We start from the raw sequence: 26,763 nt of genomic DNA on the forward strand, positions 1-26,763 counted from the left end.
TTTCAGAACAAGGCGTAAACCTTTCAGAACTAAGGTGAGGAGAAATTTCTTTGCCCAGCGGGTGGTGAATGTGTGGAATTCACTGCCACAAAATGTAGTTGAGGCCAAAACATTAATCTAATTTCTTCTTGAAATCAGACAAGTTCTGGGAGCTAAAGGGATAAAGGCATATGGAAGGAAAGGGGATCAGGATTTTGAATTCAATGATCAGCCACAATCAAGACAAATGGCGGAGCAGGCTCAAAGGGCCAAATGACCTATTCCTGCTTCTTGTTTCTAGGTTTCTACTCAGGGCTTCAATTACTTTCACAGAGTGTGGGAATTGATGTCGCATATCGCTGTGTAGCAGCGATCATGCCATCCCTGTAGCAATGCAAACACATGCAATATTAGAACATTATCAAAAATCACAATTACCCACCCATTAGTGTCAATTCAACCGACCAGTCAGAATTGTATACTTTAAAATGGACACTTGACCTGATCCCAGAGTGGCCATGGAGAGCAATGCAAAACAAAGCGGATTCAATGCATCGGCAAAGGCTTGGCTATCTCAAATGGTGTTTATGAATTTGCATCTAGGTTTAAAGAGGCTGCTCCTACTAAATTCAAATCCTCAATCGCACAGTCAAGTTTAGAGTCTCCTTCAAATAGCGGTCTGTGGCTTACTCTGCATTCAGCACTAAGGAATCTACAGAGCACAGACTCTACAAAAGGACTGTGAATATCCTCAGTGAGCCACAGCCAAAAGTTTCTAATACTTGCCTAAAGTGCAGTAACTCAATGAGAACTTAGACTTAATTTAATCCACTGCATTTACTAAATGCGACAACATTCCTTCAGTTCAAAGTTTACACTGCACTGACAACAGATTGACTCAGCTGTCGATCTTAGTAAGTAGCAGCAGTTTTACATCTAGGTTTTAGCAGCTGCCATTGGGGGAGCTGATAGAAGTCAATGGTCTTGCATACTATAGAATATATTCAGAGCAATCACAACATATTTACCAATTTGTATCCATCAAAACTAACCTAGGCAGCTGGCCTGCACCCAATGATACTGCACTTCAGTGATATAGCGACAGGCCTGAACCCATCAGTATTGTACCACACAACGTTTCAGTAATAGATTTGTACCCACTAGAGCTGTACCTTAGTGCTGCAGTGACAGGCCTGAATGCACAAGTGCTTTAAGCTAGTATATTCACCTGTATTCTACATCAGTACTATAGTGACAGACCTGTGCCCCACTAGTACTGTACCCACCACTACTATATCCCAGCATGACAGACCTGCACCCACCAGCACTCTACCCCAGTTTTATACAATGGCAGACCTGTACCCACCAGTACTATTTCAGATAATAGACCAGATTCAGAGTCATATAGCACAGCAACAAGCCCTGCAGCCAACAATGTCTATGCCGACCATCAAATGCCAACCTACACTAATTCCATTAACCAGCACTTGGTACACAGCCTATGCCTTGGTGATTTAACTACTCGTCCCAATGCTTCTTAAATCGTGAGAGAGTTCCTGCCTCCACCATCCTGTCTGGCAGTGCATTCCATTTTTCCATCACCTTCTTGGGAAGAATGTTTTCCTCAGATCTCCTCTAAACCACTGCACAGTCTGGTTGTACAATTTAATTAATTACAATTGTAGGGAGGGCTTAGGTGGGTGTTTGCAATTGTCATACTGTGGCCACTTGAACGGTCTTGGGCACTTCTGCCATGGTAATTTTGTTACCATCAGATTAAACACCACCCCCCACCACCCTTCAGCCTCCTCTGCTCTAGGGAAAACAATCCAACCTATCTAGTACTGTATTCCATTCTTACACAACTACAGACTTGTACTCACCAATTCGAGACCCCCCCGCCCAACAACCCCTCCCAGTGTTATACAGTGACAGCCCAGTCCAACATCCCAAAGACTTATTGATAGGTTTGCTAATAAATTTGAAAACCTGAAGACTAATTATGTTAAAAATGCTGCACAATATTGAAGGTAACTTCAGTGAGAGAGATAAACTGTGAAAACATCAAGCTATATCAGATAGACATTGCCAATCCACAATTGTACAGCATCCTGTTTTTCGCCATTCAAGTGGCCACAGTATGACAATTGCAAACACCCACCTAAGTTCCCCCTACAATTCTAATTAAACTGTATGCCAGGACTGTGCAGAAATCCTGGTATAATATTCAATACTGGTCTTGGTTCTGTATGTATCAGAAACATTCCATATCTCAGTTTACTTGAAATAAATGCTGTTATTAAGCGGAGGCTCAAACATAATTCAGCTGGACACCTCAGTGCAATATTAAGAATGCACTTCATTGTTGGGGCTGCTATTCTCCAGATGCCATGGGGGAGCTGCGAGCCCGTCTGTCTACCTGGGTGGATGCAAACGATCACATGGCACTAAACAAATGTTGTGGTCCTGGTGTACTGGGCAACCAGACAATTTGGTTTAGTTCTGTTGGTTATTATCTCATTACTGTTTGTGGGATCTTAGTGTGTGCAAATTGACAAAGCAGTAACTATATTTCAGTGCTTGAATGGCTGTAAAACACATGTCCTGAAGATCGTGAAAGGCATGATATACTGCAAGTCCTTTCCTCATGCTGCTCTAACTGGCCTCTCCCCACAAGTTCAAAACATCTCAACTGTAAACAGGTAGATTTTAAATCAGAAGATCCATCTCCTAGAATCTGAAATATTCCGGATTAGCAAGGTGAAGGAGTGGGGCTTACTGGATTACTCTTTCAGGCAACTAGCATGACATGAAGGGCTGAAATTTATCCTTTCAACATCAATGACTGTACTAAAAATTGTAGTTTTTAGGAGACAGTAGGTAAACAGTGAATTGATATGCCTTATTACTGAGACTAAAGAAAATAGTCAAATTTATCTACAGAAAGTTACCTGCGAAAAAGATACTCAGTACAACATTTGACTTCCCATGAAACTATATAAACAATAGTACATTGAAGTTCATTCCAGTAACAGTTGGATTGATTTTACAATGAAACGTTGCATCACAATCATTTACAGGATTCAGTAAGGTGGCTTATTCGGAATCACAAGCTTTCGGAGTGCTGCTCCTCAACCTGTTGTACTTTAACCTAGTGCTGTGACACTGCTTACTGTGCCCACCCCAGTCCAATGCCAGCTCTCTACATCATTTAGATTGTTTAGCACGTCTTCAACAGGCAACTGAAGATCCTCCAGACAGTTATCAAAATATAGAATTTTTTTTGATGCAGGTTTTGTTGAAGGATAAAGTACTGATCATTTCTATTTTCCAAGCAGTCTTGCTGGTTGCTTATTGAGTCATGAGAAATTGTTCTAAGTGTCTGATGCAAGTCAGCATGTTTACACACATTAATATTTCAAAGAAGATTAACAAACCTGACTAGATCATATTCAGTAAAATAATGACTGCCTGCCTCCCCATGAAATAAACATCTAGCCAACACAAAAGCAAAATACCATGAACGTAAAATAGAAACAGAAAGTGCTGCAAACACACAGCAGGCCTGGCAGCATCTGTGGAGAAAGAAACGAGTTAAGATTTCAGGTCTGTGATCTTTAATCTCTCATCTGATGCATGCTTTCTCTCCCTCCACGTTGCACACAGCTAAATTATGATGTGGAGTTTCCAGCATTGGACGGGGTTGGCACAGCAAGAAGTCTCACACACCAGGTTAAAGTCCAACAGGTTTATTGGGATCACGAGTTTTTGGAGAGCTGCTTGGAAGTCGGAGTCCACTCACCTAATGAAGAATTTCCTTTTTGCAAAGTAATTACATCAAGAGCATAACAAATTAACAAAAATCACTCAAGTTAGTAAACATCGTGTAAAATAGAGAATGAATCTCATCTGGTTTAGTACTAAGCCACAGAAGGGGAGATGATGTACGATGGTAACATCAGTAATCCAGCTACCCAGGGAAATGCTCTGGAGATGCGGCTCCAAATCCCAAACAACTTGGTAAAACATAACTTTAATAAATTAATCAAATAAAAACAACTGGAATAAAAATTAGTTCCTGTAATAGTAAACATCATTGATTGTTCATAAAAACCTATTGTGCTCACTAATGTTCTTTAGGGAAGGAAGTCTATCATCTTTACTTAGTCTGGACTACAGAGCCACAGCAATGTGGTTGACTTTTAATGCTAGCAGCGACAGTAACACTCAAATCCCATTAAATAATAAATTCTAAAAACGAAGTGGCTATGGATTTAATTCCTAGTCTGTGTCAAGTTGCCAATTGCAGACCTGACACTTGGGGTGCTACAATTTGCTTCAACTCCTGAGATGATGAAAGGAAAAATTTGTGAGGTTCCCACCTCTGGCTGCTACTCAGTAACTCCATCTGGAAAATGAGTATGCACAGGCAGTGAGTGAAGGCAAGATTGGATTCATCTGTAACCATGCACATGGTAAAATAGCAAATATATTCAATCTTGATATATGGAGAATGCTGATTTCCATAAGGCACAGGAGTACAGCTGGCATCTTTGAAATTTGGTTTTCAGGAGGTAACATGAAAATGGTGGGAGATTTTAAAAGTTGTTTTAGTGACAATTAATCTGTACTAAATGAAATTAAAAAATATAGCATGAATGCAACTACCTCACTTAAAATGTGTGTCATGGAAAACTTTTTCCTGTTCGTGTGTGGGGTTTGACTGCTGATCTAAATCAGAGCCCATCACTCCTATTCTTTCACTTATTTACAATTCCTTATTTTCTCATTAGCTGTTCTAGATCTCTCTCTCCTGTTGCCACCTCTCATTTAATTTTTCCCTCTGAGGGTACTCTGCTTTGCCAAATTTCTACCCCAAACCATTAGCATTTCTTGACCTTCTTGTTCTCTTGCCACAAGGCCCAATACAACAACCCATTCAATTCAAAGTTCTCATTCTTATGTTCAAATCCCTCCATTGCTTTATCCCGTCCGAACTTTGTAACTTTTTCCGTCCCTACAACTCTTTGTTCACCCAATTCTGGTCTCTTGTGCACTCCTGATTTCTTTTGCTTCACCAGTTGCAACCATGCTTCTACCATCTTAGGGCCCCAAGAATTTGAATTTCCTCAAATCTCACTGTCACTCCTCCTTCAAAACACTCCCTAAAACTAACTGGTTTCAAGTTATTTATCACCTATCCTAGAATCACCTTACACGACTTGGTGACAGGTTTTGTTTGGCTCCTGTAAAGTACCTTGGGACATTTTATCACATTAAAGGTACTGTATAAATGCAGCTTATTGCAATCTTGTCACGTGTGCTTGGAGTTATCAGAATTATGTAAACATGGAACTGCAGGATTTTTCTGCACCTGAATGATATTATGAACACTATCCACACTGAAGCTCATTTACCCACACACTGAAACCACTGTTTACCTCTCTGCGTTGTCAGAATCATCCTTCTGGATCAGGTTTTCACTGCCACTAGTTGACCGGTAAAGGCTTCTCCGTGAATGTTTCCTGCGAGGTTGATCCCTTTCTTGAACCTCATCTTGCTCTAAATTTTCACTTTCCACATATGGGTACGCAACCAGGTTAATGTAACCATCACGACCTCCTTCAAAACACACCAGCACAACACCTGGATAGGAATAACATAATACTTAAACAAGCAAAGTTCAATTATACAAATTATTCCACTAACAATCTATTACACAATTTTGCATTTGGGAATTGTTCAAATGTTAACAATTCTTGCCTATTCACGACATCCTGTTATAATGCAGCAGCACCAATCCAAAGCTAATATTTCCATTGGTAAATGGAATCCAACACAAACAGCATCGAATTCACTTTCTCAATCTAATTTCCATGAGAAGGTAATTCAACTAAGTGCATAATCTACATTTAAACTACAAGATGACAACCTTTGGTTTAAGCAGAAAATACTTATGCTGGAAAATGCTCAGAAGCATACGTGGAGAGAGAAAGCAGCAGTAAGGTTTTTCACTGCATGCACTTTACCTCCTCAGGCTTCCCAGTGAGTAAAGCACATTCACAGCACCTCAACATCCACAAGGCGAAAGCACCATAACATATACAGGAAGTTTAACCTTGGATCATCACATCTCATTGATTAGTTAATGCCTGCCTCAAGCTGAGAAGCTCCCAGTCAGGTGCTGTCCCACCATAGCCTGCTTGCTTCAATGGGTGCTTGGAACTTAGAAAGTCCTCTCTTGACAACTGAGTTGTTAATCTGTGCACCAAGCAAGATAATCCAACAAAGAAGGTACCATTCTTTAGCACTGCAATCTTGACTGTCAGGAGCATGCATCCTGGTCTTACTGACAACCATCTACAGGTTGAAGACTCAGACAAGATAGCTATGATTGACAAAAATTTGCAAGGCGAGAAACTGAACTCACTCAGTGATTTGATTTATTATTGTCACATGTATTAACACATAGTGAAAAGTATTGTTTCTTGCACAATACTTTGCAAGGGGAGAAAGAGAGAGAGGGGGGAGGGGGAGAGAGAGAGAGAGAGAGAGAGAGAGAGAGGGAGAGAGAGGAGAGGGAGAGAGACCAGGACAGGTTGTTGGTGATCTGGACATCTAAAAACTCGGAAGCTCTCGACCCTTTTCTAATTCGTCTCCCATTGATGTAGATGGGCACGTTCTCCACCACGCTTCCTGAAGTCGATGACAATCTCCTTCGTTTTGTTGACATTGAGGGGGAGATTTATCGTCACCACACCAGTTCAACAGACTCCCTATCTCATTCCTGTACTCAGGCTCATCCTTGTTTGAGATTTGACCACTAAGGTGGTGTCGTCGTCAAACTTGAAAATCAAACTGGAGGGGAATTTGGCCACACCATCATAGGTGTATAAGGAGTATAGTAAGGTGCTGAGAACACAGCCTTGTAGGGCACCAGTGTTGAGAATGATCGTGGAGGTGGTGTGTTGGCTATCCTTATTGATTGTGGTCTGTGAATTAGGAAGTTCAGGATCTGGTTGCAGAGAGAGGTGCCAAGGCCCAGGTCACGGAGTTTGGAGATAAGTTTCATGGGAATAATAGTGTTGAAGGCTGAGCTATAGTCAATAAAAAGGAGTTTGGCTTAGGTGTAGTTGTTATCTAGGTGTTGAAGGGTTGACTGCAGGGCCAGGGAGATGGCATCTGCTGTGGACCTGTTGCAGTGGTAGGCTAACTGTAGTGGATCCAGGTAATCCTAGAGGCTGGAATTTGATTTGTGCCATGACTAGCCTTTTGAAGCACTTTATAATGATGGGTGTCAGAGCTAGCGGTCGATAGTCATTAAGGCACACTGCTTGCTTTTCTTAGGTACCGGGATGATGGCCGTCTTCTCGAAACAGACAGGGGCCTTAGATTGTTGTAAAGAGAGATTGAAGATGTTTGTGATCACCCCCGTCAGCTGATCCTCACAGGATCTGAGTGCTTGTTCAGATACATCCAGGCCAGTCACTTTCCATGGGTTGACCTTCGAGAAAGCTACTCTGACATCTGCAATAGTGACCCCAGATACAGTTTCAACCAAGGCTTCCAGGATGGAGGGCATGCTCTTGCTGACCTCTTGCTCAAAAAGGACATAGAATGCATTGAGCTCGTGGGGGAGGGGTGCATTTGAGCCGGCAATTTTACATGCCTTTGTCCTGTAGCCGTTATATCTTGCAGACCTTGCCATACTTGGCGGAGGTCAATGTGGCTAGCCTGGAATGGTACTGTCTTTTGGTATCTTTGATGGATCTTCTTAGATTGTATCTGGCTTTCTGGTATTGACCAGTGTTGCCTAACTTGAATGCCTCAGACCTGGACTTCAGCAAGCAGTAGATAAGCTTTTTCATCCATAGTTTCCAGTTGGGGAACACAGATTTACTTCTTTGGCAAACTGTCTTCTACACACTTAAAGAATTCAGTTACTGTAGTGGTGTATTGTTCAGGCTGGTTGCAGAGTGTTTAAATACTGACTCCAAGCAGCCCCGAAAGAGATCATCCGATTCCTCAGACCAACATTGCATGACTTTCTTTGGTGGATTCTCCTGCTTCAGTTTTTGCTTGTAAGCCAGGAGCACAGCCTTGTGGTCTGATTTGCCAAAGTGTGGGCAGGCGATAGAGCGGGAGGCACGTTTGATATTTGTGAAGCAGTGGTCTAGGATATTTGGGCCTCTGGTGGAACAGGAGACGTGTTGGTGGTAACTTGGTAGTATACTCTCAAGCTTGGCCTGATTGAAGTCCCCAGCCATGATGAACAAGGCCTGGGGATGTTTCGTCTCAAGGCTATTCATAGTGGTGCATATTTCGTCCAGCATGTGCACTCACCTCCACTTAGATGTCAAGGGTCAATTCTATAAGGCACTTCATGCTATCAGCAGAATTCCCAGCACTGAGGCCCTATATCTTCTAGGGAACTTCAACACAAGAGTGGATACCAACGACACAGCTTGGCCAATGTACACAGGGCACCAAGGAATTGGCAAGATGAATGGAAATGGATAGGGCAATGGAGCTAAGCTGTCACCATGGTGTCTTTGTGACCAACAACTATTTCCTAACCGAGCAGCATCACAAGATGTGCCAGGGCCTTCCAAGATCACACTACCAATCCTGCTAGATCTCACTGTCACCAGATATACCAGCCTCAATAACATCTTTATCATTCATAGCTACCACAGGACTGACTGTGATACTGCACGCTCCCTGGTGCGCAGCAAGATTGCTATTTGATGATGTTTTGCTGGCATCCCATATTGAAGTTCACTCGCAACAACTTGCAGATCGTTTCTCTCTGCCCTGCAAAGAGGTTGTCCACAGCTTTGCATACCTCAGATCAACAATAATCAGCAACCTGCTAAAACTAGTACCAAGAATGCCATGCTGCTGCTGTATGTAAAAACTGAATTGAGTGTGGACCAACAGCAAATCAACCAAAAATGGTGGGGATAACAGCCACATCCCCAAAGACATGGACTATGACCAGCTTGCTATTGCTACAAAATCAAAAGATCTCCCATGTCTGCGATACAATGATGACGGCAATCAAGATCTCAAGTTGCTTGGAATTGCTGTCAATGCATGGGAAGTCCTTGCTGGTGACTGGAGTGCCTGGAGACAAGCAGTCAGGAAGAGCATGGAAAAGCAGAGGGAAAAAAGAAATGACCACATGGCAGAAAAGAACACTTAACAGAAGGAAAAAACATTAGTTGACACTAAGCCAATTTATTCATCTGTCCAGTTGCCATACAAGGAACATCCTCGAAAATCACAACAGACAATCTGGAAATGACAAGCATCCTGGGTGCACTCTCATGGTGGGTACACTCCTGAGTAATTTGGCACAGGGGGTACACTTCTAATTCTTGCAGCCCTGTTGATTCTTCACTCACACAAGACTCAAATAACAAATTCATTTAATCAAAATTTGGGATTGTTAGTGAAAGATTTTGAAATAATTAATTCTCCATAATTAAATTCTAATTCACGTAACCTGACGTTGCTGGAGAACAAGAAAATAGAGTCGCTAGAATCCATAAATTAGTCCAAGTGGGTTCGGTATATAGCTGGAGCGTGTGAAGTATCTAGGAGTCTGTGATGAATGAATCTTTCTCCAGAAAAAAAGAATGGAAAGCTAGAGGCTTTTAACTATTCATCTCTTTTTTTTAAACCCCCTTTTGGTGGGAAGTGATCAACCTCTCCTCACTAGCTGGTTATCATATTCATAAAGTTCAACAGCACAAAAAGCCTTTTGGCCCACTGTGTCAACGCTGGCCATCAAGCACCTATTTATTCTCATCCTATTTTCCGATGCTTAGTCCATTGCCTTATATGCTATGGCTTTTCAAGTGCTCATCTAAATGCTTTTTAAAAGTTGAGAGTTCCTGCCTCTATAACCCTTTCAGGCAGACTTCCAAATTTCCACCATCCTCTAGGTGAAAATGTTGTTCTTCAAATCCCCTCTAAATCTCCTGCACCTTAACTTAATTCCATGGCTCACTGGTTATTGACCCCTCTATTAAGTGGGAAAGTTCCTTCTTATCCATGTCCCTGATAATTTTGTACAGCTTGATCAGATCTCTCCTCTGCTGTAAGACCTGACCAGCCTTTCTTCATAGCTGAAATGCTCTAGTCAGGCAACATTGTGGCGAATCTCCACTGCAACCTCTCTAATGTAATCACGTCCTCCCTATACTGCAGCAACCAGAACTACAGAAAGTACTCTAGCTATGGCCTAATGACATTTTATACAGTTCCAACATAACCTCCTTGCTCTCACATTCTATATCTTTGTTAATCAAGATATGTATCCTATTTGCCTTTGCAACCACCTTATCTACCTGTCCTGTTGCATTCAGGGATTTAAGGACAAGCATCTCAAGGTCCCTCAGGTCTTACATAAGAACATAAGAAATAGGAGCAGGAGTAGGCCATCTAGCCCCTCGAGCCTGCCCCGCCATTCAAGAAGATCATGGCTGATCTGTCGTGGCTCAGTTCCACATTCCCGCCCTCTCCCCATAACCCTTAATCCCCTCTCTTATCAAAAACCCATCAACCCACGTCTTAAAAATATTTAGCGAGGTAGCCTCCACCACTTCAACGGGCAGAGAATTCCAGAGATTCACCACCCTTTGAGTGAAGAAGTTCCTCCTCAACTCCGTTCTAAACCACCCCCCCTTTATCTTGAGGTTGTGCCCCCTAGTCCTATTGTCTTTTTTGAGTGGGAAGAGTCTTTCCACCTCTATCCTATCCATCCCATTCATCATCTTATACGTCTCAATGAGATCTCCCCTCATTCTTCTAAACTCTAACGAGTACAAGCCTAGTTTATTCAGCCTCTCCTCATAGTTCAACCCCCTCAACTCCGGCATCAGCCTAGTAAACCTCCTCTGCACTCCCTCCAAGGCCAAAATATCCTTGCGTAAGTACGGCGCCCAAAACTGCACACAGTACTCCAGCTGCGGCCTCACCAATGCCCTATACAGCCGCAGCAAGACCTCCCTACTTTTATATTCAATCCCTCTCGCTATGAAGGCCAGCATCCCATTAGCCTTCCTGACCACCTGCTGCACCTGCAAGCTGGGTTTTTGCGACTCATGCATAAGGACCCCAAGGTCCCTCTGCACCGCCGCCTGATGCAGTTTTTCTCCACGTAAGTAATAATCCTTCCTACCATTATTCCTACCAAAGTGGACCACCTCGCACTTGCCAACATTAAATTCCACTTGCCATTTCCTGGCCCATTCGCCCAGCCTATCTAGATCCTTCTGTAGACTCTCCACACCCTCCGCACAATTTGCCTTTCCACCAATCTTGGTGTCATCAGCAAATTTCGACACCGTACACTCGGTTCCCTCCTCCAGATCATCTATATAAATGGTAAATAGCTGAGGCCTCAGCACCGACCCCTGGGGCACTCCACTAGTCACCATCCGCCAATCCGAATAGCGCCCATTGACCCCCACTCTCTGCCTCCTATTTGACAACCAATCCTCTATCCACGCTAACACCCTACCCCCAACTCCATGTCCCCTGACCTTCTGCAATAACCTCGTGAGGTACCTTGTCAAACGCCTTCTGAAAATCAAGAAAGACCACATCCACCGGCTCTCCTCTATCCACCGCCCTAGACACATCCTCATAGAACTCCAGTAAATTTGTCAGACACGACTTCCCTTTAACGAAACCGTGCTGCGTCTGCTCTATCAAGCAATTCCTCTCAAAATGCCTTGCTATTTCCTCCTCGATGACGGATTCTAACATTTTACCTACGACAGACGTTAAACTAACCGGCCTATAATTCCCCGCCTTTTGCCTGGCACCCTTCTTGAACAACGGCGTAACATTAGCCGTTTTCCAATCTTCCGGCACTTCCCCAGAATCCAGCGATGTCTGGAAAATAACCACCAAGGCATCCGCTATCACCTCCGCCGTTTCTTTCAGAACCCTCGGATGCATTCCATCCGGTCCTGGCGACTTGTCCACAATCAGCCTCTCCAGTCTGTCGAGCACCTCCTCTCTAGTAACAGTAATGTCATTAAGACCCTCCAGTCCTACCACCTTTCCATCTCTAACACCCGGCAAATTATTCACGTCCGCCTCCGTGAAGACAGAAACAAAAAGTTATTCAGGACCTCAGCCATATCCCCATCCCCTACCACTAAGTCCCCCTTATCATCCTCTAAGGGACCAACGTTCACCCTAGCCAGCATCTTCATTTTTATATATTTATAAAAACTCTTGCTATCCTTTTTTATATTAAGCACTAGCCCAGCTTCATAGTTTCTCCTACCCTCTTTTATCAACTTCTTTGTCCATCTTTGTTGACATTTAAACCTCTCCCAATCCTCTTCTCGCCCACTACTCTTAGCTACTCTAAATGCCTCCGCTTTTAATTTAACACTTTCCTTCACCTCCTTCGTTATCCACGGCTTATTACCTCTCCTCCTACTGTCCTTTTTGACCATCGGAATAAATTTCCGCTGAGCACCAAGAAAGATCTCCTTAAAGATCCTCCACTGCTCCTCAGCAGACCTACCTTCCAACGTGCTCCCCCAGTCCACATTCGCCAATTCTTCTCTCATCCTACCGTACTCCCCTCTGTTCAAACAAAGGAAGCGCGTCCGGGAACCCACTTTCTCCTCCTCCATCTGCACCAGAAACTCCACCATACAATGATCACTCTCCCCAAGAGGATCCTTCACCGCAAGGTCCCTAATTCTACCCGCCTCATTACATAACACCAGGTCCAAGATAGCACGCTCCTTCGTTGGCTCCAACACACACTGTTCCAGGAAACTATCCCAGCAGCATTCCAAGAACTCCTCCTCAAGCCCACTGTGTCCAACATGGGTCGACCAATCTATATGTAGATTGAAATCCCCCATAACTACGGCCGTCCCAATCCTGCACGCCGCACTTATTTGCGCGTTAACAGCCTGCCCCACCTCCAGATCATTATTCGGGGGCCTATAGACGACACCCACCAGCATCTTCCTCCCTTTGCTGTTCCTAATCTCTACCCACAACGATTCCACTTTCTGCTCCTTGGCTCCAGAATCATCCCTTGCTACCACCCTGATGCTATCCTTACTCAGCAGAGCTACGCCCCACCCTTTTCCCTCCCGCCTATCCTTCCTAAACACTTGATACCCCTGGACATTCAGCTCCCAGTCCCTGTCACCTTGCAGCCACATCTCTGTAATGGCCACCAGATCATATCCATTTGTGCCGATCTGCGCCACCAGCTCATCCACTTTATTCCGAATGCTTCGTGCATTCAGATAAAGAGCCTTCATCCCAGCCTTCACCTGGACCCTATTTGCTGTAACGCCACCAACCATACTCACGCCCCCTACTCCCTCTATTATTGGGACATCCTCAGCCTCTACCCTTACCTGAACCCTCTCCTCAACTTTAGACCCCGTAATGTCACCTACCCTCGCACCCTCCCCCCCCCCAATTAGTTTAAAGCCATGTCTACAGTCCTCTTTACTCTATTCGCCAGCACTCTGGTCCCAGCATGGTTCAGACCAACCCCATCCCGCCCGAACAGGTCCCACCTACCCCAATACTGATGCCAATGCCCCATAAATTCAAACCCATTCCTCCCACACCAATCCCTGAGCCACCCATTCACTTCCTTAATCCTATCAACCCTATGCCCGTCTGCACTCGGTTTAGGCAGTAGCCCAGAGATAACTACCTTGTCGGTTCTACTCTTTAATTCCATTCCCAGCTTCTCATACTCCCTCCCCAGATCCTCAGTTCGCATTTTGCCTACGTCGTTGGCACCTACATGTACCACAACAACCAGATTCGCACCCTCCTCTGCAGGTTCCTCTGCAGCCCAGATACGACATCCCGGACCCGAGCACCAGGCAGACAACACACCCTTCTGTGCACTTTGTCGTTGTGACAAGGGACAGTGTCAATACCCTTCACCCCACTATCCCCAATCACTACTATGTTCCTTTTCACCTTCTCCTTGCCTATGTCCTGCTGCATCACTGTACCATGTGCAGTTTGCTCACGAACCTCACCTCCCTCGTCCTCGTCCACACTGGAAGCAAGAGCCTCAAACCTGTTATGCATATTGAGAGGCTGAGGCCTCCTCTCCCCACCCCCCTTCCTCCTCTCAGCAGCCCCCTCTTGTTCCTGACCCTTAGAGTTAGCCTGTCTAGGGGGGGGGTGGATGTCACTTGCACCCCATTGACAATGGCACTCTCTCTCCCCCTGATGAGCCTCAGCGTCTGTAGCTCAGAGGCCAGCTCATCTACCTTGAGCTGGAGCTCCTCCAGCAACCTGCACTTACTGCAGACATGGTCACTGGGAAGGACCCTGGGGTCCACCAGTTCCCACATCATACAGAAACAACACATCACATGCCCCTCCATTATTCACTGTAGTAGTATTGAAAATTTCCACATGAACTTACCTGGCCCTTTTTCTCCTAAGCCCTTTGGATCTTAAGCCCTAATAGCTCACTCTGCTTCCCTCTCACTCCACTGCCCGCTCTGACGCTGCCCGCTGTCTATACCAGGCCTCTTTTTAAACCTGGCGCTGATTTAAAGCTTGCTGGCCCACAACTCCCTTCTAACCACTCCCTCAGAATTCTTAGAGGTAAATACAAAAAGCCCGCAAAAATGCTTTTAAATGATTTAAACAGTTCTACAAGGAACAAAGTGCTTTAAACTTATTTAAACAGGTTTTTAACAGGTAAATTCTTATCTCTCTCTCTGCTCCTTCACTCCTCTGCTCCAGCAAACAACGGTTCTGTACTTCCTAGCATTCTAGTACTCATTCTATATTCCTTTGCCTTATTAGTCCTCTCAAAATGATTAATTTCGCAATTCACAGTTAAGTTTCATTTCCACTGCTCTGTCCTTCTAAACAACCTGTCTACATCACCCAGCAATCTAAGACTTTCTTCCTTGCTATTTACCACTACCAAATTTCATGTCATTTCAGAACTTACTGATCATTCCTGACACATTCATATTTAGATCATTAATGTACACTACAAACAGCAAGGGATCCAGTATTGATCCCTGTGGTACATCAATGGACATAGGCTTCCAGTCACAAACAAATATTCAAACATCATCCTCTGCCTTTTTGTGTCACAAGTAGATTTACATTAACATTGCAACAAAGTTACTGTGAAAATCCCCTCTTTGCCACACTCTGACGCCTGTTCGGGAACACTGCAGGAGAATTAGCACGGCCAATGCATTTCTTTAAATGGAGATTAATTCTATCCCTCAACTTTTTCCAATAATTTTCCTACCACTGATATTAGATTCATTGGGTTTGATGCTCTTTCGGGAAGCTGGTACAGACTTAGTGGGCAAAGTGGCCGCCTTCAGCACTGTGGGGATTCTACGGAATAGAGTATATATATAACATCCTGGGTTTTATCAACTAGGGCAAATAATACAAAAACATGGAAGTTATGTTAAACCTACATAAAAATTCTGGTACAGCCTCAACTAGAGTAGTGTGTTCAGATCTAGGCACCACACTTTAGGAAGGAGTGAAAGCGTTAGAAATAGTGAAGGAAAGAGTCAGAGAATGGTCCCAGGGATGAGAAATTTCAATTCCGTAGTAAGATTGGTGAAAGTTTTGTTTGGAGAAGAAAAAATTGAGAGGAGATTTAAAAATTCAAGATTATTAGTTGTCTGGACAAATTAGATAGGGAGAAACTGTTCCTACTGATGCAAGGATCAAGAACCAAAGGTTTTAGGATTATTGGCAAAAGCAGCACAAGAATGCATTACCCAAAAGCATGATGGAGGCAGGTTTTTGAGGTTTCCAAAAAAGAACTGGATCATTATCAGAAAAAGGAAAAATTAGCAGAACAGGGATAATGCAGAGGAGTGGGATTAGGTCAACTGCCCTTTTAGAGACATGACAGACTCAACAACCTCCTTCTACAATTCTAACAAGATCAAATCACTTGCCTGGTTATGTTTTGCATTAGAGCAGAATAAGGTTAAGGGGAGGGGTGGGGGAGAACGCAGAAGAAGGAGGGAGGTGGGGCGAAGGGTGGAAAAGGAGAGAGAGAGAGAGAGACACTTCTGCCAAGGTAAAAAAACAAATTCCTCAAAATGCCACTCACTGCAAATGTCATTGAAAAACTCATCATGAGGTAGCACCGGAACGTTAGTTCTTAACCAGTAGAAGGGTTTTACCCAATGTGTCTCAAACTTCCAAACAGAGCAGTTCATAGCCACTTAGACCACACACAGTATGACTGCAGAGGGAAGCAAAGTTTTGAAAACTAATTTAATTTTCACTGTTGGGAATGGTAGCAGGTGAACTGCAGAGCTCAGGGATGACCTGGAAAAACCCAATGAGCCATCCAGAGAGCCCTTTCAGATTACTTTGAGGATAATATGTGAGCATGAGCCCTTTCTGAAAGACAATATGGCAAAGAAGCCTCTCCAAGTCAGAACTATGGCTCTACCATCCTTCAAATCCCAGGATGTTGGACACTGAGAAAATGCCGACAGTTATGGTTTCAATATAAGCACACTATAGATACTGTTACAAGAGGAGTGGTGTGCAGCATTTTTCACTAGTTTGTAAAGTCTGATGCTCAGAATTGCAACAAGTAGAGAGATCAATCTAGCTAACAGCACAACACAATCTTCAGACTAAATTAATTTTAACATACCGGTCAACCCTGTCTTGAAGTATATTTTCACTTGAGGTCAACACTATTAAACCAGCAACAAACAATCAAAGCCATATCAAATTGCTCAGGAAAAAGGAGGCGATCTTTTTAAATGGCGAGAAGTTTCAGTATCACAAACTCTTGATTTCCTTCCATTGCTTGTTGATCTGAATTATGGTTAGAAGATACCACAAAGCAGTCCTTATTTAAAAACAATTTGTACAGTTTTGTAATCCTCTTCCTTTCCCAACGTATTGAATCTTCACTTGCAGACTTGGATCTTCCAAATCTCCTTTGGTGTTCCATCCTACACAAAGGTCAACATTTGCCAAACTCAGCCACCCACAGTAGTACCACATGCCTCTCAGACTATTTGCTTCTTGTCCTCCAACAAACACAACTGAAAATATGGTATTGAACTTGTCTTCTTTTATAAATAGTTCAGCCTTGTCCAGAGACAGACGCTTGTTTTGTCTGCAGGCGGGGGGGGGGGGGGGGCAGCGTTAGGGGCAGTGGGTGGGAGGTGAGACTCCACATATACACACACACACACCCAGTGGAGACCTGAAAAGCCAACAAGAAGCCGCAGATTTGCAGTCGGGAGCCTGAAACCAGGCACAGCACCAGGAGTTGTCCAATTCTTCTTCAACTGGTGATCGTTGGCTTTTCAACATGGAAGGGACCAGCGATCACGGCGGGCAGAAACCGCACACCTGTCCCGAGTGTGGGCGAGGCTTCAGCCGGCTGTCCAGCCTGTCGAAGCACAAGTGCAGTGGCACCTGGGAGAAACCGTGGAAGTGCGGGGACTGCGGGAAGGGGTTCGATTACCCGTCCGAGCTGGAGATCCACCAGCGCACCCACACCGGGGAGAGGCCCTTCACCTGCTCAGACTGCGGAAAGGGCTTCACTAAATCTTCCACCCTGCTGGCGCACCAGCGCACCCACACCGGCGAGAGGCCACTTACCTGCCCCGACTGCGGGAAGGGGTTCACTCAGTCCACCAACCTGCAGATGCACCAGCGAGTTCACACCAGGGAGAGGCCGTTCACCTGCTCCGAGTGCGGGAAGGGGTTCATTTTCTCGACCAACCTGCAGACGCACCAGCAGGTCCACACCGACGAGAGACCCTTCCGCTGCCCCAACTGCGGGAAGTGCTATAAAAGCTCTGTGGAACTCATACGCCACCGACGCGCTCACACGGAGGAGACACAGTTCCAGTGCTCCCAGTGCCAGACGAGCTTCAGGCGGTCGTCTGAACTGGCTGACCACCAGCAGCGCAGTCACCCCGCAGAGAGGCAGTCCGCCGTCCCAGAGAGCGGGGAGGGACTGAGTCAGCCCACAGCCCCGTTGGGACAGCCGGGGGCTCAGGCCGGCGAGAGGCCCTTCACCTGCTCTGGGTGCGGAAAAGGGTTCACTCAATCCTACACCTTGCTGAGGCACCAGCGCATCCACACCGGGGAGAGACCGTTCACCTGCTCGGAGTGCGGGAAGGGGTTCGCCCAGTCTTCCACCCTGCTCAGTCACCTGCGAGTTCACAGCGGGGAGCGGCCGTTCCCCTGCCGAGTGCGGTAAGCGGTTCACTCAGTCCTCCACCCTCCTTAGACACCAGAGATGCCACTCTCGGGCAAGCTTGTTCATCTGCTCCGAGTGTGGGATGGGATTCACTCACTTATACAACCTGCTGATGCACCAGCAAGCTCACAAATGACTACAGGGATGGGAGTTTTGTGTTGGTCGCGTCCAGTTCTGAAGAATTGGGTTCATGGGGGTGTGTGGCTGTTGATTGTTCATGAGTTGCAGCCCAGTTGTAAGGGGTAACGTTTTGCATTAAAGTCAATTAAGCTTTAAGTTAAATAATAATCCTGACAAATGCGAGGTGATGCATTTTGGAAGGAATGATGCAGAGAGGAGCTATGTGATAAAAGGTAGACCGATTAGGAGTATAGACATACAGAGGGACCTGGGAGTGCAGGTTCACAAATCCATGAAGGTTGCGACACAAGTGGAGAAGGTTGTTAGGAAGGCTTATGGAATGCTAGCCTTTATAGGTAGGGGTATAGAGTATAAAAGCTGCCGTCTAATGCTTCAGTTGTATAGAACGTTGGCTAGACCGCATTTGGAGTACTGCGTCCAGTTCTGGTCACCTTACTACCGGAAGGACGTGGAGGCTCTGGAGAGGGTTCAGAGGAGGTTTACCAGGATGTTGCCTGGCATGGAGGGGCTGGGGTACGAGGAAAGGTTGGAGAAACTGGGGCTTTTCTCCTTGGAAAGATGGAGGTTGAGGGGGGACATGATAGAGGTATATAAGATACTGAAGGGAATAGATAGAGTCAATAGTGAGAGACTGCTCCCTAGATTGGGTACAAATACGAGAGGTCATGATTTAAGGGTGAGGGGGGAGAGGTATAATTTGGATGAGAGAGGAAGGTTTTTTACGCAGAGAGTTGTGGGGGTATGGAACGCGCTACCGAGGAGGGTGGTGGAGGCAGGAACGTTGGACTCGTTTAAGGTTCAGTTAGACACGAGTGAAACGAGGATGAAGGGTTATAGTAGGGGCTATTAAATAAGGTCAGAACCTCGGGAGACACCGGAAATGCAGACTTGTAAGTTAACGTTTTTGTCTTTTTATTCCGCAGGTGGAGGTCCACCTCGTTGTCAAACGAGGGGCATGCACACGGTGGGTCGTGCGTGGGCTGCTCTTGGAGGTTCCGGGAGTGGCCTAGTACTTCGTGTTGGTGTCTGTGCTTGATCGTGGACCGGTAGACGGGCGCCGCAACAGCTCGGTGACTAGCACTGCTGGCTATGCAGATACATGGATTTGGGCCTGTGTCTGTGGGAGTTTGTGCATTCTCCCTGTGGTTGCGTGGGTTTCCTCCCACACCCCAAAGATGTGCTCTTAGGCTGATTGGTTTACCAAATTGACACTATTCTCCCCTGAATCTGGCTAAGTTAGGGGTTCCATTCGTAGACACGCAGGGTAGAATAAGTGTAGGGTGATGTGGCGGTGTGGGCTCGTTGGGCCGAAGGGCCTGTTTCCCGTGCTGGGTTGTTCTTTGAAACCTCCTCTAAACTGCACCGATTTCCCTCCCTTATTATTATTTCTTTCAGACTTTTAAGACCCTCCTCAACTGAGATCTCAGTCTTCCTCTGCTGTTCAAAACCTTCTGCTCTTCTGTGAAGCCCCTCAGGATATTTCCTGGGTTAAAGTACAATTTGTGTTGTCTTCCAGTGACTCTGCAGAGATGAGAGTCTCCCTCCACTGTTGGAAACTGTTGCCACACACCCACATTTTACCTCTCCATGGCACAGTAGCTGCTGCCTATGTTCTTGAAGTAACATTACTAAATCTATCAAGCTTTCTAATAAAGTGCACAATGGGCTATAACTTGCTCAATTGCATGAAATTTGTTTCATGTCTGGCTTGGCTGATCTTCTGACTTGAGTCCATGGAAATCCAGGTGGTGCAGCTGTCTCCAAAGCACAGCATCAATGTGGGAAAGTTGCATTAAAGGAGAACAGCCCTCCGGCTTTTATTTTTAAACCAGGTTAAGTTTAAATTGACTGGCCAGGAAGAATGTCAGTACCTAAGGCAAGTGGATAGAATTGGGGGTGGGGGGGGGGGGGGGAGGGGGAGGGGTGGTGTGGAGAACCACTGGATGAGGTGGGGAATGGGAGGTGCAGAGTGGATAGTGTCAGATATCAGTAAGCTCCTGTCAGATGCGGATGGTGGAGAGGGAAATGTCAGACATTGGGTGGGATTGAGGGGAATCAAAGTTCCAAGCATCACATTTACAAAACTAAAGGGAAGAATAGGAACAAGAGAAGTCCATTTGGAATACTGTGTATAGTTCCAGGCATCTCACCCCAGGAATGATATTTTGGCCTTTGACAAGATACAATGCAAAGTTATAGAACTATTCTGCAAATCAAAGGTTTAAATTATGAGAACAGGTTTTAGGGATGAGGAAGTGATACCACGAAGATGAAAATGATTAAAATATTTGATCTGGGTTTCCAGAACCCGAAACCAAACCCTGAACATGAGGGCGGCAATTTAGAACTCTCAAAATTGAGGCTACAGTAGGCAACTGGAAACATTAAAACAGATAGTTAGATCTTCTCTACAGATTGGCACCTTTACTGCTGTGGTTTTTGAGCTCAGTTGCAAAGCTTCAAACGCTGCAACATTAAGCTGCTAGTCCTGTCCCTACTGTAGCCATTTTCAGTTATGGCAATAATATCCCAGTCCCATGTACCTATCTAGGCCCTGAGTTCATCAGCCTTACCTGTCAGCTCTCTTGCATTGAAATAGATGCAATTTAATCCAAAAGCTTTTCCCTGCTCCTGCTGTGCTCTTGCCTATCATGCTTCAGCCCCTCATTTTCTTCCTTGCTGCTGAGGAACTTACTCCCGTCAATCTATTTTTAACCCTTTCTTGTAGCACTAGCAAATCCACCCCCTAGGATACTGATTCTCCTCTAGTTCAGATGCAATCTGTCCCTCTTAAACAGGTCACCTCTGCCCCAGAAAAGATCCCAATTATCTAAGAATCTGAATGCCTGTCCCCTGTTCCAGTTCTTTAGCCACACCTTCATCTGCATATTCTCCTGTTCTTACCCTCACTGGCATGTGGCATTGGAAGTAATCCAGAGATTACCTCTTTCCTGTACTCTATATCATCATTGCTTGAGATCCGACCCACTATGGTGGTTTCATCAGCAAGCTTAAAAATTGAGCTGGGCAGGAATTTGGCCACTTAATCATAGGTGGGTAAGGAGTATAATAAGCGTCTGAGGACACAACCTTGTGGAGTACTGGTGTTTAGGATGATCATGGAGGTGGTGTTGTTGCCTATCCTTACTGATTGTGGTCTGTGGGTTAGGGAGTCTAGGATCCAGTCACAGAGGTAGGAGCCAAGCCCCAGGCCATGAAGTTTGGTTTTGTAGAAATAATGGTGTTGAAGGTTGAGCTGTGGTAAATAAATAGGAGTCTGACATAGGTGCCTTTGTTATCTAGGTGTTCCAGGGAGATGGCGTCTGCTGTGGACCTGTTACAGCAATAGGCAAACTGTAGCGGATCCAGGAAATTTGAGGGGCCAGAATAGATTTTTGCTATGACTAACCTTCCGAAGCACTTCATAATGATAGATCTCAGAGCCACCAGATGATAGTCATTAAGGCATGCTGTTTGGCTTTTCTTTGGTACTGGGATGATGGTCATCTTTTGGAGCTGATCGGGACTTCAGATTGGTGTAAAGAGAGGTTAAAGATGTCTATGAATATCCCTGCTAGGTGGACCACGCAGGATCTGAATGCACGTCCAAGTACCTCATCCAGGCCAGTGCTTTCCATGTGTTGACTTTCAAGAAGATTGCTCTGACTTCTGCGATGGTGACATTGGATACAGGTTCATCCGAGGCTTCCAGGATGGAGGCGTGCTTTCACCGACCTCTTGCTCAAAACTAATGTGTTGAGCTCACCAGGGAAGAGTGCATTGGAACCGATTTTACATGCCTTCATCTTGTAGCCTGTTACGTCTTGCAGACCTTGCCATAGTCGGCAGGGGTCAGTGTAGTTAGCCTGGGACTCTAGCTTCGTCCTGTCCTGTCTTTTGTCATCTCTGATGAATCTCCATAGATCATATCTGGATCTCTTGTATAGGTCAGGGTCACCTGACTTGAATGCCTCAGACCTGGACTTCAGCAAGCAGTGGATAGCCTCTTTCATCCAAGGTTTTTGGTTGGGAACACAGATTTGCTTTTTTGGCACACACTCTTCTGCACACTTACTGATGAAGTCAGTTACTGTAGTGGTGTACTCATTCAGGTTGGTCACAGAGTTTTTAAACATTGACCACTCTACTGTCTCGAAGCAGTCACATAGGAGATCATCTGATTCTTCAGTCCAACACTGCACATCTTTCTTTAATGGATTCTCCCATTTCAGTTTTTGCTTGTAAGCTGGAAGCAGGAGCACAGCCTTGTGGGCTGCTTTACCAAAGTGCAGGCAGGCGATAGAATGGCAGCCATGTTTGATACTTGTATTGTATATGTTAAACATATTAGGGCAGCATGGTGGCACAATGGTTAGCAATGCTGCCTCACAGCTCCAGAGGCCAGGGTTCAATTCCCAGCTTGGGTCAATGTCTGTGTGGAGTTTGCACGTTCACCCCATGCCTGCGTGGGTTTCTTCTGGGTGCTCTGGTTTCCTCTCAGTCCAAAGGTGTGCAGGTTAGGTTGACTGGTCATGCTAAATTGCCCCTTAGTATCCCGAGATGTGTAGGTTAGAGGGATTAGCGGGGTAAACATTTAAGGTTGTGGGAATTGGGTCTGGGGTGGGATTATTGGTGCAGATTCGATGGGCCAAATGGCCTCCTCCTGTCCTGTAAGGCTTCTATGATTCTATGATAGCAGTGGTCTGGAATGTTTGGGCCTCTAGTGGAACAGGAGACATGATGGTGGTATTTTGGCAGAATGCTCTTGATTTTGGCTTGATTGAAGAAGTCCCTGGCCACGATTAACAAGGCCTCGGTATGTTTTGTCTCAAGGCTACAATGTGCTGGTGTATATTTCATCCAGTGCAGTCTTCACGTCCACACAGGGTGTAATGTAAACTGCTGTCAGGATAACAGAGATGAATGCTCGTGGAAGGTAGTAGGGGCAGTTAAGAATAGGCCATCTGATGACACAACTAACAGGAGAAATGTGTGAAACATGGAGACAAACAGTCAGCCACACCACATACTGAATTTGCACCACTGCACACAAACCTGGGTCACGGATGGTGAGAATAATTAGTTATCGGACTGCTGAGTCAAGAGTACTTCACAATGTAATCTTTTTGTTTTTCCTTTAATCCGTTAGCACAATAATACTAAGAGGATTTGTGTGGCCTAGCTATTGCATGTTGCTATTTAGTATTTTGAACATAGTAAAATATCACAAGACACTTGAGGAAGTATTCAGACAGAATTTGACAAAGCCACAAAGACATGTGGCGAAAAGGAAGATTTTAGTCATGACCTAAAGGAGGGTTAGAAAGGTAGGAAGGTTTGAAAAGAGAATTTGAACGCTTAGAACCTTGACAGCCCAGATAGGGCCAAAAGGCAGAGCAATGAAAATCAGGGATGCACAAGTGGCTAGAATTGGAGGTGCACAGAGATCTGGGAGAGTTGTAGGGCTCCATTGGTTGTTCCAGCTTCAGCAGAAATTGAAAACAATTTATCAGACTCAGCATTCCTGAGGGAAGAAGCATGTTGAATTTCACAGAAACATCAGAATATGTGGATCTTGAATGTGGTTTGGCCTCACCTGTGAACACCTCGATAACGATGAGGAAAAAGAAAAGAAAAATATGCTGAGAAGTTGAGTTGAAGTACAAAGAATTTGGGAGTAGATGGACCAAATGGTCTGTTTCTCTAAGGTATATTCTATGTCATGTACTTCTCAGAGCACACATTGCCTCACGCCACTGTTGAACAGCACCCCCACAAAAGTCAGTGCCTTTAGGAAACAAAGATTGCTGGTTGGCCAAAATAAATATTTTTAACTTGTATGAGCAGTTAACTTTTTGTTAAGATTGTTCTATTTATAATCCCAACACAAGAGTTTTTAAAAAAATGCAGTTATGCTCTATCCAGGCCACAGTTGTTCCAGTACAACTCCAAGCAAATACAGGACAAACACCTGCTTCAAAGGCATTGGGCAACTCTTCAGTTCAACAAGTTTGATGTAATCAGAAACCACAAGAATGAACATCAGGAACACAAAGAATTGGAATCCAGCTGTTACCTCCAATGCAGCTATGATTAATTGGGTATTGCTGCAGCACAATCAGCAACCAAATTCTCACAAGGGGTAACTCTCACTGTTCCACAGATAGCAGCTGACAGAAAATTCTTATTTTTGAGACTCACCTTCTTGGTAAAAGCTCACATTACTGACTCTATTTGCAGAACCTCATGTAACATACCTGTTTACCCAAAGCTAAAAAAAACGCTGTACTTTAAATTGACTTCTGTATTACATCACAGAAGCTTTCATTTTCAATGCTACTATGAGATAATTTATTGGCCGTTGGAAGCTCAAGTGAATTAGGCCAATTCTTTGATGCCCCACCGTATTTTGAGTTCAACTTCTACTACTTGGAATAATTAATTCTAGCTACAGAGCAATGATTAAAAAAGGCAAACCTTTTATATTAATGCCAAGAGAATGGAGTTTATTTGCAACCACTCTACTAGTTACTGTTGGACAGAGCACCAAATTTAGTTCTCCCGCAGCGTCTGTCAGGTTCTGTATAGTTAGAAGCTCTTCTGGACTGCAGTAAGCTGTCAATAGTAGGTATATCATGCTAAAACCTGGCAGTGCACAATCTACAAAAAAGCCTTGGCAGGAGGATTCCTAGACTCACTTCAAAAGCACGCAACCAATTATTCTGATCAAAGCTAGTCTTTCATGGAACTTCATGCTATTAAATATAAACCTTCCAGGTCACACAGCCACAGGAAGAACATAAGAAATAGGAGGAGTAGACCATCTAGCCCTTCGAGCCTGCCCCGCCATTCAATATGATCATGGCTGATCTGAAGTGGATCAGTTCCACTTTCCCCCCATAACCCTTAATTCTGTTGCCTACCAAAAACCTGTGTCTTAAATATATTTAGCGAGGTAGCCTCCACCACTTCAACGGGCAGAGAATTTGAGATTCACCACCCTTTGAGTGAAGAAGTTCCTCCTCAACTCCGTTCTAAACTGCCCCCCCCCGCTTTATCTTGAAGCTGTGCCCTCTAGTCCTGCTGTCCTTTCTGAGCAGGAAGAATCTCTCTACCTCCACTCTATCCATCCCCTTCATTAACTTATACGTCTCCATAAGATCCCCCCTCATCCTTCTAAACTCCAACGAGTACAAACCCAGTCTATTCAGCCTCTCTTCAAGAACCCCAGCCTTCTCAAAGAGCCAAACAAGCAAATTAAAGCAGCATGTGGCCCACCAAATGTTCTAATTTTTCCTGGCTCTATTACGTCATTATAGTCTGAATGGTGCTAGATATTCTCCTTCTTAAAAGATCCAGTAGTCTTGAGTGTAGAAATTATGACTTTAAGATAATAAGGGACAGCTTTAGAAGGCTGTCAATATCTGGGAGCTCCAGATGGAACAATGAGATGTCAGACTTGGAGTCCACAGGCAGCAACAACTTAAAATCTACATAGCACCTTTAATGTAATGAAACATCTCCAGGCACTTCATAGGAGGACTGTAAAACAGAGTATGATACTGAGTCACAAATAGATATTAGGTCAAATGACCAAAAATTTGGCCAAAGAGGTAGGTTTTAAGAAGTGCCTTAAAGAAGGAAAATGAGGTACAGGAGGTAGAAAACTGCAAGGAGAGAATGCCAGGTCTTCGAGCCTAAGTCACCAATGGTGGAGCAATTATAATGAGAAATGTTCAAGACGCCAGAATTAGAGGGGTACAGATATCTTGAATGCATATAGGGCTGGAGGACATTACAGACATAGGGAGGGGTGAGGCCAAGATAACATTTGAAAACAAGGATGAAAATTTTAAAATTAAGATGGTACTGCGACATGAATTTTTGGATGACCTCAAGTTTACAGAGTTCCAGGAAAGATGGAAGGGATTTGGGAGATGACAGCATGTTTAAGAACCTTGAAGAATAAAAGGAGATTGGAGATAGGGATGGTTATTTTTAAGGATGGACGAGTGGAGGGATTTCTCTTCAGGAGAAGAGCAATGATTACAAATTTATAAATGAACAAGCAGCAGCAAAAGGTCATTTAACCCCTGGAGCCAGCTCTGTCATTTAATAAGTTCATAGCTGGTCTGATAGTAACGCTGATACCCATCACTGCCTTGCTTACCAAGAATCTGTTCACCTCTACCTTAAAAATATTCAAAGACTTTGCTTCCACCACCTTTTCAGGAAGAAAGTTCCAAAGACTAATGACCTGCTCAGAAAAAAAAATGGTCTCATCTTTGTTTTAAATGGGTGAGTGCTAATTTTGAACAATGACCCTTATTTTTAGATTCTGCCACAAGAAGAAATATCCTCTCCACATCCATCCCGTC

At 44.6% G+C, this 26,763-nt stretch overlaps 1 protein-coding gene across 6 annotated transcripts in view; it reads right to left on the reverse strand.

Moving 5' to 3' along the window:
* ip6k1 (inositol hexakisphosphate kinase 1) overlaps nucleotides 1-26,763 on the reverse strand; it is a 102,034-nt gene that overhangs the window by 20,224 nt on the left and 55,047 nt on the right. For all 6 annotated transcript variants that reach the window (XM_080184680.1, XM_080184652.1, XM_080184672.1 and 3 more), the window contains one exon: nucleotides 5,421-5,625. In XM_080184680.1, the coding sequence (XP_080040806.1) occupies nucleotides 5,421-5,625 (205 nt within the window). The remainder of the gene's footprint in view (nucleotides 1-5,420; nucleotides 5,626-26,763) is intronic.

This window comes from Carcharhinus amblyrhynchos, chromosome 3 (assembly GCF_965287045.1).
Source record: "Carcharhinus amblyrhynchos chromosome 3, sCarAmb.v2.hapA, whole genome shotgun sequence".
NCBI classification, from domain to species: Eukaryota; Metazoa; Chordata; class Chondrichthyes; order Carcharhiniformes; family Carcharhinidae; genus Carcharhinus; species Carcharhinus amblyrhynchos.